General features: G+C 50.0%; 1 protein-coding gene across 1 annotated transcript in view; it reads right to left on the reverse strand.

Moving 5' to 3' along the window:
• Positions 1 to 455: 455 nt before the first annotated feature.
• LOC134434554 (L-gulonolactone oxidase-like) overlaps positions 456 to 14715 on the reverse strand; it is a gene marked incomplete at both ends in the record, with an annotated part of 42538 nt that continues 28278 nt past the window's right edge. The window contains 3 exons of the mRNA XM_063183223.1: positions 456 to 546; positions 7808 to 7972; positions 10513 to 10662. Coding sequence (XP_063039293.1) covers positions 456 to 546; positions 7808 to 7972; positions 10513 to 10662 — 406 coding nt within the window. The remainder of the gene's footprint in view (positions 547 to 7807; positions 7973 to 10512; positions 10663 to 14715) is intronic.

The raw sequence follows: 14715 nt of genomic DNA on the forward strand, positions 1-14715 counted from the left end.
TTCCCCATATTTTCCCCATTTTCCCCATTTTCCCAATTTTCCCCATATTTTTCCCCATTTTTTCCCAATTTTCCCCATATGTTTCCCCATTTTTTCCCCATTGTTCCCATTTTCCCCATTTTTCCCCATTTTTCCCATTTTCCCCAATATTTTTCCCCCATTTTCCCCATTTATTTTCCCAATTTTCCCCATATTTTTCCCCATATTTTTCCCCATATTTTTCCCCATTTTTCCCCCATATTTTTCCCCATTTTTTCCCCATTTTCCCCATATTTTTCCCCATATTTTTCCCCAATTTTCCCCATTTTTTCCCCATTTTCCCCATATTTTTCCCCATTTTTCCCCCGTATTTTTCCCCATTTTTTCCCCATTTTCCCCATATTTTTCCCCATATTTTCCCCCGTATTTCCCCCATTTTTTCCCGTTTTTCCCCCATTTTTCGTCGTCGCGCTCACCTTTGCCCAGTGGGGTCTCCCTCCGTGCCTGCGCATGATCCCCTCGTAGAGCTCCCAGTAGCGCCCGTGGGACACGGCCCGCCCGTACGGCCTGGGGGGGAAAGGGTTAAATCGGGATCAAATTTGGGATCAAATCGGGATCAAATCCTGGGAATTTGGGATCCATCCCCAGATCCACCCCCGGGAATTTGGGATCCACCCCCAGGATCAGCCAATAGCGCCCGTGGGACACGGCCCGCCCGTACGGCCTGGGGGGCACGGAAAGGGTTAAATCGGGATCAAATCGGGATCAAATCGGGATCAAATTGGGATCAAACTGAGATCAAATTGAGATCAAATTGAGATCAGAAATGTGGGATCCACCCCCGGATCCATTCCCGGGGATTTGGGATCCACCCCCAGGATCAGCCAATAGCGCCCGTGGGCGGCGGCCCGCCCGTACGGCCTGGGGGGGACGGAAGGGGTTAAATCGGGATCAAATCGGGATCAAATCGGGATCAAATCGGGATCCACCGCTGGGATCCACCCTGGGGATTTGGGATCCAGCCCTGGGATCCACCCCCGGGATCAGCCAATAGAGAGCACAGGGAACGGCCCGACCGTACGGCCTGGGGGGGGACAGAAGGGGTTAAATTGGGATCAGAAATGTGGGATCCACTGCTGGGATCCACCCCGGGAATTTGGGATCCACCCCCGGATCCATTCCCAGGAATTTGGGATCCACCCCCGGATCCACCCCTGGGAATTTGGGATCCACCCCCAGGATCAGCCAATAGCGAGCGTGGGACACGGCCCGACCGAACGGCCTGGGGGGAATCAAATTGGGATCAAATCGGGATCCACCCCCAAATCCACCCCGGGATCCGCCCCGGGAATTTGGGATCCACCCCCAGGATCAGCCAATAGCGACTGCGGGGAATGGCGCGCCGGTACGGCCTGGGGGGACAGGGTTAAATTGGGACCTGAAATTTGGGATCCACTGCTGGGATCCACCCTGGGAATTTGGGATCCACCCCCGGATCCACTCCCGGGAATTTGGGATCCACCCCCAGGATCAGCCAATAGCGAGCGTGGGGGACGGCCTGACCATACGGCCTGGGGGGATCGATTTGGGATCAGAAATGTGGGATCCACTGCTGGGATCCACCCCGGGAATTTGGGATCCACCCCCGGATCCATTCCCGGGAATTTGGGATCCATCCCCAGATCCACCCCCAGGAATTTGGGATCCTGGGATCAGCCAATAGTGAGCGCGGGGAACGGCCCGACCGTACGGCCTGGGGGGGACGGAAGGGGTTAAATCGGGATCAGAAACGTGGGATCAAATTGGGATCCACCCCCAAATCCACCCTGGGATCCACCCCCGGGAATTTGGGATCCACCCCCAGGATCAGCCAATAGCGACTGTGGGACACGGCCCGGCCGTACGGCCTGGGGGGGGACACAGAGAGGGGATCAAATTGGGATCAAATTGGGATCCACTGCTGGGATCCACCCCGGGAATTTGGGATCCACCCCCAGATCCAGCCCCAGGAATTTGGGATCCACCCCCGGGATCCACTGTGGGAGTTTGGGATCCCGGGATTGGGATCTGCAGGGATCTCCATGCTCAAATCCCCGTTGGGAATGGTGAACCCATGGCTGATCCCTCTTCCCATGGATCTGGGATCCTGGGATTGGGATCTGCAGGGATCCCATGGAAACATTCCCAGTGGGATTGGTGTTCCCAATCCAGATCCCTTTTCCCACGGATTTGGGATCCCAGATTTGGGATCTGCAGGGATCCCATGGAAACATTCCAGGGCAGAATGCCAAACCCATGGCAGATCCCTCTTCCCATGGAACGGGATCCCAACATTGGGATCTGCTGGGATCCACATGCTCAAATTCCCATTGGGAACGGTGACCCCATGGCAGATCCCTCTTCACACGGATCCGGGATCCCAGGTTTGGGATCTGCAGGGATCCCATGGAAATATTCCCAGTGGGATTGATGTTCCCAATCCAGATCCCTCTTCCCACGGATTTGGGATCCCAGATTTGGGATCTGCAGGGATCCCATGGAAACATTCCAGGGCAGAATGCCAAACCCATGGCAGATCCTTCTTTCCATGGATCTGGGATCCCAACATTGGGATCTGCAGGGATCCCATGGAAACATTCACGGTAGGAACGGTGACTGCAATCCAGATCCCTTTTCCCATGGATCTGGGATCCCGGGATTGGGATCTGGAAGGATCCACATGCTCAGATTCCCATTGGGAACGGTGAGCCCAATCCAGATCCCTGTTCCCGTGGGTCTGGGATCCCAAAATTGGGATCTGCAGGGATCTCATGGAAATATTCCCATTGGGAACGGTGAACCCATGGCAGATCCCTCTTCCCACGGATCTGGGATCCTGGGATTGGGATCTGCAGGGATCCCATGGAAACATTCCCAGTGGGATTGGTGTTCCCAATCCAGATCCCTTTTCCCACGGATTTGGGATCCCAGGTTTGGGATCTGCAGGGATCCCATGGAAACATTCCAGGGCAGAATGCCAAACCCATGGCAGATCCTTCTTCCCATGGATCTGGGATCCCAACATTGGGATCTGCTGGGATCCACATGCTCAAATTCCCATTGGGAACGGTGAACCCATGGCAGATCCCTCTTCACACGGATCCGGGATCCCAGGTTTGGGATCTGCAGGGATCCCATGGAAATATTCCCATTGGGAACGGTGAACCCATGGCCGATCCCTCTTCCCATGGATTTGGGATCCCGGGATTGGGATCCATGCCCAAATTCCCATTGGGAACGGTGTCCCCATGGCAGATCCCTGTTCCCACGGATCTGGGATCCCAGGTTTGGGATCTGCAGGGATCCCATGGAAACATTCACGGTAGGAACGGTGACTCCAGTCCAGATCCCTTTTCCCATGGATCTGGGATCCCGGGATTGGGATCCATGCCCAAATTCCCATTGGGAACGGTGAACCCATGGCAGATCCCTCTTCCCACGGATTTGGGAACCCAGGTTTGGGATCTGCAGGGATCCCATGGAAACATTCCAGGGCAGAATGCCAAACCCACGGCAGATCCTTCTTCCCACGGATCTGGGACCCCAAAATTGGGATCTGCTGGGATCCACATGCTCAGATTCCCATTGGGAATGGTGAGCGCAATCCAGATCCCTCTTCCCATGGATCTGGGATCCCAGATTTGGGATCTGCAGGGATCCCATGGAAACATTCACGGTAGGAACGGTGACTCCAATCCAGATCCCTCTTCCCACGGATCTGGGATCCCGGGTTTGGGATCTGCAGGGATCCACATGCTCAAATTCCCATTGGGAATGGTGAACCCATGGCAGATCCCTCTTCCCATGGATCCGGGATCCCAGGTTTGGGATCTGCAGGGATCCCATGGAAACATTCACGGTAGGAACGGTGACTCCAGTCCAGATCCCTTTTCCCATGGGTCTGGGATCCCGGGATTGGGAACTGGAAGGATCCACATGCTCAGATTCCCATTGGGAACGGTGAGCCCAATCCAGATCCCTCTTCCCATGGGTTTGGGATCCCAGAATTGGGATCTGCTGGGATCCACATGCTCAAATTCCCATTGGCAATGGTGTCCCCATGGCCGATCCCTCTTCCCACGGATCCGGGATCCCAGGTTTGGGATCTGCAGGGATCCCATGGAAACATTCACGGTAGGAACAGTGACTGCAGTCCAGATCCCTTTTCCCATGGGTCTGGGATCCCGGGATTGGGAACTGGAAGGATCCACATGCTCAGATTCCCATTGGGAATGGTGAGCCCAATCCAGATCCCTGTTCCCAAGGGTCTGGGATCCCAAAATTGGGATCTGCAGGGATCTCATGGAAATATTCCCATTGGGAACGGTGAACCCATGGCCGATCCCTCTTCCCATGGATCCGGGATCCCAACATTGGGATCTAGAAGGTTCCCATGCTCAGATTCCCATTGGGAACGGTGAGCCCAATCCAGATCCCTGTTCCCAAGGGTCTGGGATCCCAAAATTGGGATCTGCAGGGATCTCATGGAAACATTCCCATTGGGAACAGTGAACCCATGGCCGATCCCTCTTCCCACGGATCTGGGATCCCAGGTTTGGGATCTGCTGGGATCCACATGCTCAAATTCCCATTGGGAATGGTGTCCCCCCGGCCGATCCCTCTTCCCATGGATCTGGGATCCCGGGATTGGAATCTGCAGGGATCCCACGGGAATATTCCAGGGCGGAATGCCAAACCCATGGCAGATCCTTCTTTCCATGGATCTGGGATCCCAGATTTGGGATCTGGAAGGATCCACATGCTCAAATTCCCATTGGGAATGGTGAACCCACGGCAGATCCCTTTTCCCATGGATCTGGGATCCCAGGTTTGGGATCCGCAGGGATCCCATGGAAACATTCCCATTGGGAATGGTGACTCCAATCCAGATCCCTCTTCCCACGGATCTGGGATCCCAGGATTGGGATCCATGCCCAAATTCCCATTGGGAACGGTGAGCCCAATCCAGATCCCTGTTCCCGTGGGTCTGGGATCCCAGATTTGGGATCTGCAGGGATCCCATGGAAACATTCACGGTAGGAACGGTGACTCCAAACCAGATCCCTTTTCCCATGGATCTGAGATCCCGGGATTGGGATCTGGAAGGATCCACATGCTCAAATTCCCATTGGGAACGGTGAACCCAATCCAGATCCCTCTTCCCATGGGTTTGGGATCCCAGAATTGGGATCTGCAGGGATCCACATGCTCAAATTCCCATTGGCAATGGTGAACCCATGGCAGATCCCTCTTCCCACGGATCCGGGATCCCAGATTTGGGATCTGCAGGGATCCCATGGAAACATTCACGGTAGGAACGGTGACTGCAGTCCAGATCCCTGTTCCCATGGATCTGGGATCCCAGATTTGGGATCTAGAAGGATCCACATGCTCAAATTCCCATTGGGAACGGTGAGCCCAATCCAGATCCCTGTTCCCATGGGTCTGGGATCCCAAAATTGGGATCTGCAGGGATCTCATGGAAATATTCCCATTGGGAACGGTGAACCCATGGCAGATCCCTGTTCCCATGGATCTGAGATCCCGGGATTGGGATCTGCAGGGATCCCATGGAAACATTCCAGGGCAGAATGCCAAACCCACGGCAGATCCTTCTTCCCATGGGTCTGGGATCCCAACATTGGGATCTGCTGGGATCCACATGCTCAAATTCGCATTGGGAATGGTGAGCCCAATCCAGATCCCTCTTCCCATGGATCTGGGATCCCAGATTTGGGATCTGCAGGGATCCCATGGAAACATTCACGGTAGGAACGGTGACTCCAATCCAGATCCCTTTTCCCATGGATCCGGGATCCCGGGATTGGGATCTGGAAGGATCCACATGCTCAGATCCCCATTGGGAACGGTGAACCCATGGCCAATCCCTCTTCCCACGGATCTGGGATCCCAGGTTTGGGATCTGCAGGGATCCCATGGAAACATTCAGGGTAGGAACGGTGACTCCAATCCAGATCCCTTTTCCCATGGATCTGGGATCCCAAAATTGGGATCTAGAAGGATCACAAAGCTCAGATTCCCATTGGGAATGGTGAGCCCAATCCAGATCCCTCTTCCCATGGGTTTGGGATCCCAAAATTGGGATCTGGAAGGATCCACATGCTCAGATCCCCATTGGGAACGGTGAACCCATGGCCGATCCCTCTTCACATGGATCCGGGATCCCAGGTTTGGGATCTGCAGGGATCCCATGGAAACATTCACGGTAGGAACGGTGACTCCAATCCAGATCCCTTTTCCCACGGATCCGGGATCCCGGGATTGGGATCTGCAGGGATCTCCATGCTCAGATTCCCATTGGGAATGGTGTCCCCCCGGCCGATCCCTCTTCCCATGGATTTGGGATTCCGAAATTGGGATCTGGAAGGATCCACATGCTCAGATTCCCATTGGGAACGGTGAACCCACGGCTGATCCTTATTCCCACAGATCCGGGATCCCACATTTGGGATCTGCAGGGATCCCATGGAAACATTCACGGTAGGAACGGTGACTCCAATCCAGATCCTCTTCCCATGGATCTGGGATCCCAGATTTGGGATCTAGAAGGATCCACATGCTCAAATTCCCATTGGGAACGGTGAACCCATGGCTGATCCCTCTTCCCACGGATCCGGGATCCCAGAATTGGGATCTGCAGGGATCCCATGGAAACATTCCAGGGCGGAATTCCTGATGGGGATCCTGGATTCCCGGAGTGGATCTCGGGATGGATCCTGGCAATTCCCACTCCTGGGATCCCAGATTCCCAGAGTGGATCCCGGGGCTGGGTCCATCCAATTCCCACTCCCGGCATCCTGAATTCCCAGAGTGGATCCCTGCGATGGATCCTGGGGCTGGATCCGGCCGATTCCCACTCCTGGGATCCCAAACTCCCACAGTGGATCCCGGGGCTGGATCCATCCAATTCCCACTCCTGGGTTCCAGAATTCCAATGGGGATCCCAAATTCCCGGAGTGGATCTCGGGGATGGATCCATCCAATTCCCCCTCCTGGGATCCCAAATTCCCAGAGTGGATCCCGGGGCTGGATCCATCACAATTCCCACTCCTGGGATCCCAGATTCCCCGAGTGGATCTCGGGGCTGGATCCATCCAATTCCCACTCCTGGGTTCCAGAATTCCTGATGGGGATCCTGGATTCCCGGAGTGGATCTTGGGATGGATCCATCACAATTCCCCCTCCTGGGATCCCAAATTCCCCGAGTGGATCCCGGGGCTGGATCCATCCAATTCCTACTCCTGGCTTCCAGAATTCCTGATGGGGATCCTGGATTCCCGGAGTGGATCCCGGGGATGGATCCTGGCAATTCCCACTCCTGGGATCCCAGATTCCCAGAGTGGATCCTGGGGCTGGATCCATCCAATTCCCCCTCCTGGGATCCCAAACTCCCAGAGTGGATCCCGGGGCTGGATCCATCCGATTCCCACTCCTGGCATCCTGAATTCCCGGAGTGGATCCCGGGGCTGGATCTGGCCAATTCCCACTCCTGGGATCCCAAATTCCCCGAGTGGATCTCGGGGATGGATCCATCACAATTCCCCCTCCTGGGATCCCAAATTCCCCGAGTGGATCCCGGGGCTGGATCCATCCAATTCCTACTCCTGGCTTCCAGAATTCCTGATGGGGATCCTGGATTCCCGGAGTGGATCCCGGGGATGGATCCATCACAACTCCCACTCCTGGCTCCCCACGCTCCCAGAGCGGATCCTCGGGCGGGTTTCCGGGTGTCGGGGACGGGTCGATGGCGGATCCCGAGCGTGCCCACCTGTACATGACGACGTTGATGTAGCAGCTGTCGCGGCGGAAGCAGGGGCTGAGCGGGATGCGGTCGCGGCGGCAGAAGCGGATCTCCACCGGGAAATGCGCCCCCAGGCCCGGATCCGCCGCCAGCGCCGCCCGCAGCTCCAGCAGCGCCGCCCGCGTCCGGCCGCTGGGCACGGGAAAGGGAAAAAATAATAAAAATAAAAATAAAATAATAATAATGATAATAATAATGATAATGATAATGATAATGATAATAATAATAATAATAATAATAATAATAATAATAATAATAATAATAATCTGGATAATCAACCAGGGAGGAGGGAGGAAATCATCCCAAAAATAATCACAAATATCGTCCCAGAAATTCCAAATATCATCCCAAAAAATTCCAAAAAATAATCGCAAAAATTCCCCGTGAGAATGGAAAACATAATCCCAAAAATAATCCCTGCGACCGGGAAAAGGGAAAATTAATAATATTAATAATAATAATAATAATAATAATAATAATAATAATAATAATAATAATAATAATCTGGATAATCAACCAGGGAGGAGGGAGGAAATCATCCCAAAAATAATCCCAAAAAATAATCCCAAAAGTCGTCCCAAGAAATTCCCGTGGGAATTGGAAAAAATAATCCCAAAAATAATCCCAAAAATAATCCCAAAAATTCCAAAAATCGTCCCAAGAAATTCCTAACAATAATCGCAAAAATTTCCCGTGAGAACAGAAAACATAATCCCAAAAATAATCCCTGCGACCGGGAAAAGGGAAAATTAATAACAATAATAATAATAATAATAATAATAATAATAATAATAATAATAATAATAATAATAATAATAATAATAACGAAAATTAACGGGGAGAAGGGAGGAGATCATCCCAAAAATAATCCCAAAAATCGTCCCAAGAAATTCCCGTGAGATTGGAAAAAATAATCCCAAAAATAATCCCAAAAATAATCCCAAAAATTCCAAATATCATCCCAAAAAATTCCAAAAAGTAATCCCCCAAAAAATACCCCGTGAGAACGGAAAACATAATCCCAAAAATAATCCCTGCGACTGGGAAAAGGGAAAATTAATAATAATAATAATAATAATAATAATAATAATAATAATAATAATAATAATAATACCGAAAATTAACCAGGGAGAAGGGAGGAAATCATCCCAAAAATAATCACAAATAGCGTCCCAGAAATTCCAAATATCGTCCCAAAAAATTCCAAAAAATAATCGCAAAAATACCCCGTGAGAACAGAAAACATAATCCCAAAAATAATCCCTGCGACCGGGGAAAGGGAAAATTAATAATAATAATAATAATAATAATAATAATAATAATAATAATAATAATAATAATAATGAAAATTAACGGGGAGAAGGGAGGAAATCATCCAAAAATAATCCCAAAAATCGTCCCAAGAAATTCCCGTGGGAATTGGAAAAAATAATCCCAAAAATAATCCCAAAAATAATCCCAAAAATTCCAAAAATCGTCCCAAAAAATTCCAAAAAATAATCGCAAAAATACCCCGTGAGAACAGAAAACATAATCCCAAAAATAATCCCTGCGACCGGGAAAAGGGAAAATTATTAATAATAATAATAATAATAATAATAATAATAATAATAATAATAATAATAATAATAATAATAATAATAATAATAATAATCTGGATAATCAACCAGGGAGGAGGGAGGAAATCATCCCAAAAATAATCCCAAAAAATAATCCCAAAAGTCGTCCCAAGAAATTCCCGTGGGAATTGGAAAAAATAATCCCAAAAATAATCCCAAAAATTCCAAAAATCATCCCAAAAATTCCAAAAAATAATCACAAAAATTTCCCGTGAGAATGGAAAACATAATCCCAAAAATAATCCCAAAAATTAACCGTGAGAAGGGAGGAAATCATCCCAAAAATAATTCCAAAAAATCGTGGAGGATGGGCCCAGCCCTGGTTTGGGATTTGGGAATTTCCTGCATTGGGATCTGGGAATTTCCATGGGAATTGAGCGGGATTTGGGAATTTCCATGGGAATTTGTGACTCACATGGGGACGGCCCAGTCCTGCACTGGGATTTGGGAATTTCCTGGATTGGGATTTGGGAATTTTCATGGGAACTGAGTGAGATTTGGGAATTGCCCCGGGAATTCGGGACCCACATGGGGACGGCCCAGTCCTGGTTTGGGATTTGGGATTTTCCTGGATTGGGATTTGGGAATTCCCATGGGAATTGAGTGAGATTTGGGGATTGCCCCGGGAATTCGGGACCCACATGGGGACAGCCCAGTCCTGCCCTGGGATTTGGGAATTTCCGGGATTGGGATTTGGGAATTCCCATGGAAAACCCCCAGAATTTGGGACTCACATGGGGACGGCCCAGTCCTGCACTGGGATTTGGGAATTTCCATGGAATTCCCATGGGGATTTGTGACTCACATGGGGATGGCCCAGTCCTGCATTGCGATTTGGGAATTTCCATGGAATTTCCCCGGGAATTCGGGACTCACATGGGGACGGCCCAGTCCTGCACTGGGATTTGGGAATTCCCATGGATTGGGATTTGGGAATTTCCAGGACTGGGATTTGGGAATTTCCATGGGATTTGTGACTCACATGGGGACGGCCCAGTCCTGCACTGGGATTTGGGAATTTCCATGGAATTTCCCCGGGGATTTGTGACTCACATGGGGACGGCCCAGTCCTGCACGTGCTGCCGGAAGCGGCACTCGTAGTTGAGGATTTGGTGGCTGCGGCCGACGCTCTCCTGGCGGGAGCTGAACAGGAGCCGGAAGAACGCGCGGTTGATCCAAACCACCAGGCTGGGGAAGAAGGAGCTGGGAAAAAAAAACGGGGGAAAAAACACGGGAATTCAGCAACCCAAAAAATGGGAATTTAGCCCCAAAAATGGGAATTTAGCCCCCAAAAAATCCATCAAAAAACCTGGGAATTCCTTCCTTAAAAATCCTGCAAAAAACCCAGGAATTCAGCCCCTCAAAAAAAGGGAATTCACCCCCAAAAACCGGGAATTCAGTCCCCAAAAAATGAGAATTCAGTCCCCCAAAATGGGAATTTAGCCCCAAAAATGGGAATTTAGCCCCCAAAAAATCCATCAAAAAAACTGGGAATTCCTTCCTAAAAAATCCTGCAAAAAACCCAGGAATTCAGCCCCTCAAAAAAAAGGGAATTCACCCCCAAAAACCAGGAATTCAGTCCCCAAAAAATGAGAATTCAGTCCCCCAAAAATGGGAATTCAGCACCCCAAAAAATGGGAATTCCTTCCTAAAAAATCCTGAAAAACCCCAAGGAATTCCTTCCCAAAAATCGTGTGAAAACCCAGGAATTCAGCCCCCAAAACCCAGGAATTCGCCCCCAAAAAATCCTGCAAAAAAACTGGGAATTCAGTCCCCCAAAAATGGGAATTCAGCCCCAAAAAATGGGAATTTAGCCCCCCCAAAAAAATCCTGCAAAAAAACTGGGAATTCCTTCCCAAAAAATCCTGAAATACCCCAAGGAATTCCTTCCCAAAAATCCTGCAAAAAACCCAGGAATTCAGCCCCTCAAAATCAGGAATTCACCCCCAAAAAATCCTGCAAAAAACCAGGAATTCTTTCCCAAAAATCCTGCAAAAAAACCGGGAATTCCTTCCCAAAAAAAAGGGCAATTCAGTCCCAAAAAAATGGGAATTCAGCCCCCCCAAAAATGAGAATTCAGTCCCCAAAAAATGGGAATTCAGCCCCAAAAAACCCAGGAATTCCTTCCCAAAAATCCTGCAAAAAAAAGGGAATTCAGCCCCCAAAAAATGGGAATTCAGTCCCCAGAAAATCCTGCAATGAAATGGGAATTCCTTCCCAAAAACCCTGCAAAAAAATGGGAACTGCTTCCCCCAAAAAAGGGAATTCCTTCCCAAAAAATCCTGCAAAAAAACCAGGAATTCCTTCCCAAAAAATCCTGCAAAGAAATGGGAATTCCTTCCCAAAAATCCTGCAAAAACCCCGGGAATTCCTTCCCAAAAAATGGGAATTCAGCCCCCAAAAAATGGGAATTCAGGCCCCCAAAAAATGGGAATTCCTTCCCAAAAAATCCCCCCAAAATCCACGGTTCCATGAAAATCCTTGGATTTGTTTTTTCCAGCCCCCCAAAAAATTCCATGAAATTTGGAATAATGGGAGAATCCTTGGATTTGGTTTTTCCAGCCGCAAAATTCCATGAATTCAGGAAATTCCAGACATGGAAAATCCTTGGATTTGTTTTTTCCAGCCCCAAAAAATTCCATGAAATTCGGGATAATGGGGAAATCCTTGGATTTGGTTTTTCCAGCCCCCAAAAATGCTGTGAATTCAGGAAATTTAAGACATGGAAAATTCCTGGATTTTGTTTTTTCCAGCTGGAGAATTCCAGGATTTCTGTGGACACCAGAGGGCAGCAAAGCCCCGGCCGGGAACGCCGCGAGTCCCATCCCGGGAAAAGCCCCAATTCCCAAAATTCCTCCTTTCCCGGGAATGGGAATGATCCCGAAAAATCCCCCAAAAAAGATCCCAGCACGGGGAGGAAATCGGGATAAAACTGGGCCTGGAAAATCCCGATCCCAATCCTGATCCTAACCCCAATCCCGATCCCAATCCCGATCCCAGTCCCAGTCCCAGTCCCGAGCCTGATCCCAATGATCCCAATGATCCCAATCCCAACCTTGACCCCAATCCTGATCCCAATCCCAATCCCAATGATCCCAATCCCAAACCCAATCCCGATCCAAATGATCCCAATCCCAACCTTGATCCCGATCCTGATCCCGATCCCAATCCCAATCCTGATTCCAATCGTGATCATCCCAATGATCCCAATCCCAAACCCGACCTCGATCCTAATCCGAATCCCAGTCCAAATCCCAATCCCAATCCCAATGATTCCAATCCCAATCCCAACTTTGGTCCCGATCCCAATCCCAGTCCAAATCCCAATCCCAATCCCGATGCTGACCCGATCCCAATGATCCCAATCCCAATCCCAACCTTGATCCCAATCCCAATCCCGATTCCAATCGTGATCCCAATGATCCCAATCCCAAACCTGACCTCGATCCTAATCCCAATCCCAGTCCAAATCCCAATCCCAATCCCGATGCTCACCCAATCCCAATGATCCCAATCCCAACCTTGATCCCAATCCCAATCCCAATCCCGATCCAAATCCCAATCCCGATTCCAGTCGTGATCCCGATGATCCCAATCCCAAACCTGACCTTGATCCTCATCCCAATCCCAGTCCAAATCCCAATCCCAATCCCAATGATCCCAATCCCAATGCTCACCCAATCCCAATGATCCCAATCCCAACCTTGATCCCAATCCCGATCCCAATCCCGACCCCAATGATCCCAATCCCAACCTTGATTCCAACCTTGATCCCAAATCCCGATCCAAATCCAAATCCCAATCCCAATCCCAGTCCCAGTCCCGAGCCTGATCCCAATGATCCCAATCCCAGTCCCAACTTTGGTCCCAATCCCAATCCCAGTCCAAATCCCAATCCCAATCCCAATGATCCCAATCCCAATCCTGAGCCTGATCCCAATGATCCCAATGATCCCAATCCCAATCCCAACCTTGATCCCAATCCCAATCCCGATTCCAATCGTGATCCCAATGATCCCAATCCCAAACCTGACCTCGATCCTAATCCCAATCCCAGTCCAAATCCCAATCCCAATCCCGATGCTCACCCAATCCCAATGATCCCAATCCCAACCTTGATCCCAATCCCGATCCCAATCCCGATCCCAATCCTGATCCCAATGATCCCAATCCCAACCTTGATTCCAACCTTGATCCCAAATCCCGATCCAAATCCAAATCCCGATCCCAATCCCAATCCCAGTCCCAGTCCCGAGCCTGATCCCAATGATCCCAATCCCAATCCCAACTTCGGTCCCAATCCCAATCCCAGTCCAAATCCCAATCCCAATCCCAATGATCCCAATCCCAATCCCGAGCCTGATCCCAATGATCCCAATCCCAAACCTGACCTCGATCCTAACCCCAATCCCAGTCCAAATCCCAATCCCAATTCCAATGCTCACCCAATCCCAATGATCCCAACGATCCCAATCCCAACCTTGATTCCAACCTTGATCCCAAATCCCGATCCCAGTCCAAATCCCAATCCCAATCCCGATGCTGACCCGATCCCAATGATCCCAATCCCAATCCCGATCTTGATCCCAATCCCGATCCAAATCCCAATCCCAATCCCAATCCTGATCCCAATTATCCCAATCCCAATCCTGATTCCAATCATGATCCCAATGATCCCAATCCCAATCCCAGTCCAAATCCCAATCCCAATCCCAATCCCAATCCCAATCCCAATCCCAATCCCAATCCCAATCCCAATCCCAATCCTGATGCTGACCCGATCCCAATGATCCCAATCCCAATCCCAACATTGATCCCGATCCCAATCCCGATCCAAATCCCAATCCCCACGATCCCAATCCCAACCTTGATCCCAATCTCGATCCCGATCCCAATCCCAATCCCAATCCCGAGCCTGATCCCAGTGATCCCAATCCCAAACCCGACCTCGATCCTAATCCCGACCTCATCCCAATCCCAGTCCAAATCCCAATCCCAATCCTGAGGCTGACCCCGATCCCAATGATCCCAATGTCAGTCTTGATCCCAATCCCAATCCAAATCCAAATCCCAATCCCGACCCCAATGATCCCAATCCTGATCCCAATCCCGACCCTGATCCCAATGATCCCGGTCCCAATCCTGATCCCAATCCCAACCTCAACTCCAATCCTGATCTTGAGCACAACCCCAACCCCAATTCTGATCTCAATCCTGATCCCAATGATCCCAATGATCCCACCCAATGATCCCAAT

Source organism: Melospiza melodia, unplaced genomic scaffold (genome assembly GCF_035770615.1).
Source record: "Melospiza melodia melodia isolate bMelMel2 unplaced genomic scaffold, bMelMel2.pri scaffold_407, whole genome shotgun sequence".
NCBI classification, from domain to species: domain Eukaryota; kingdom Metazoa; phylum Chordata; class Aves; order Passeriformes; family Passerellidae; genus Melospiza; species Melospiza melodia.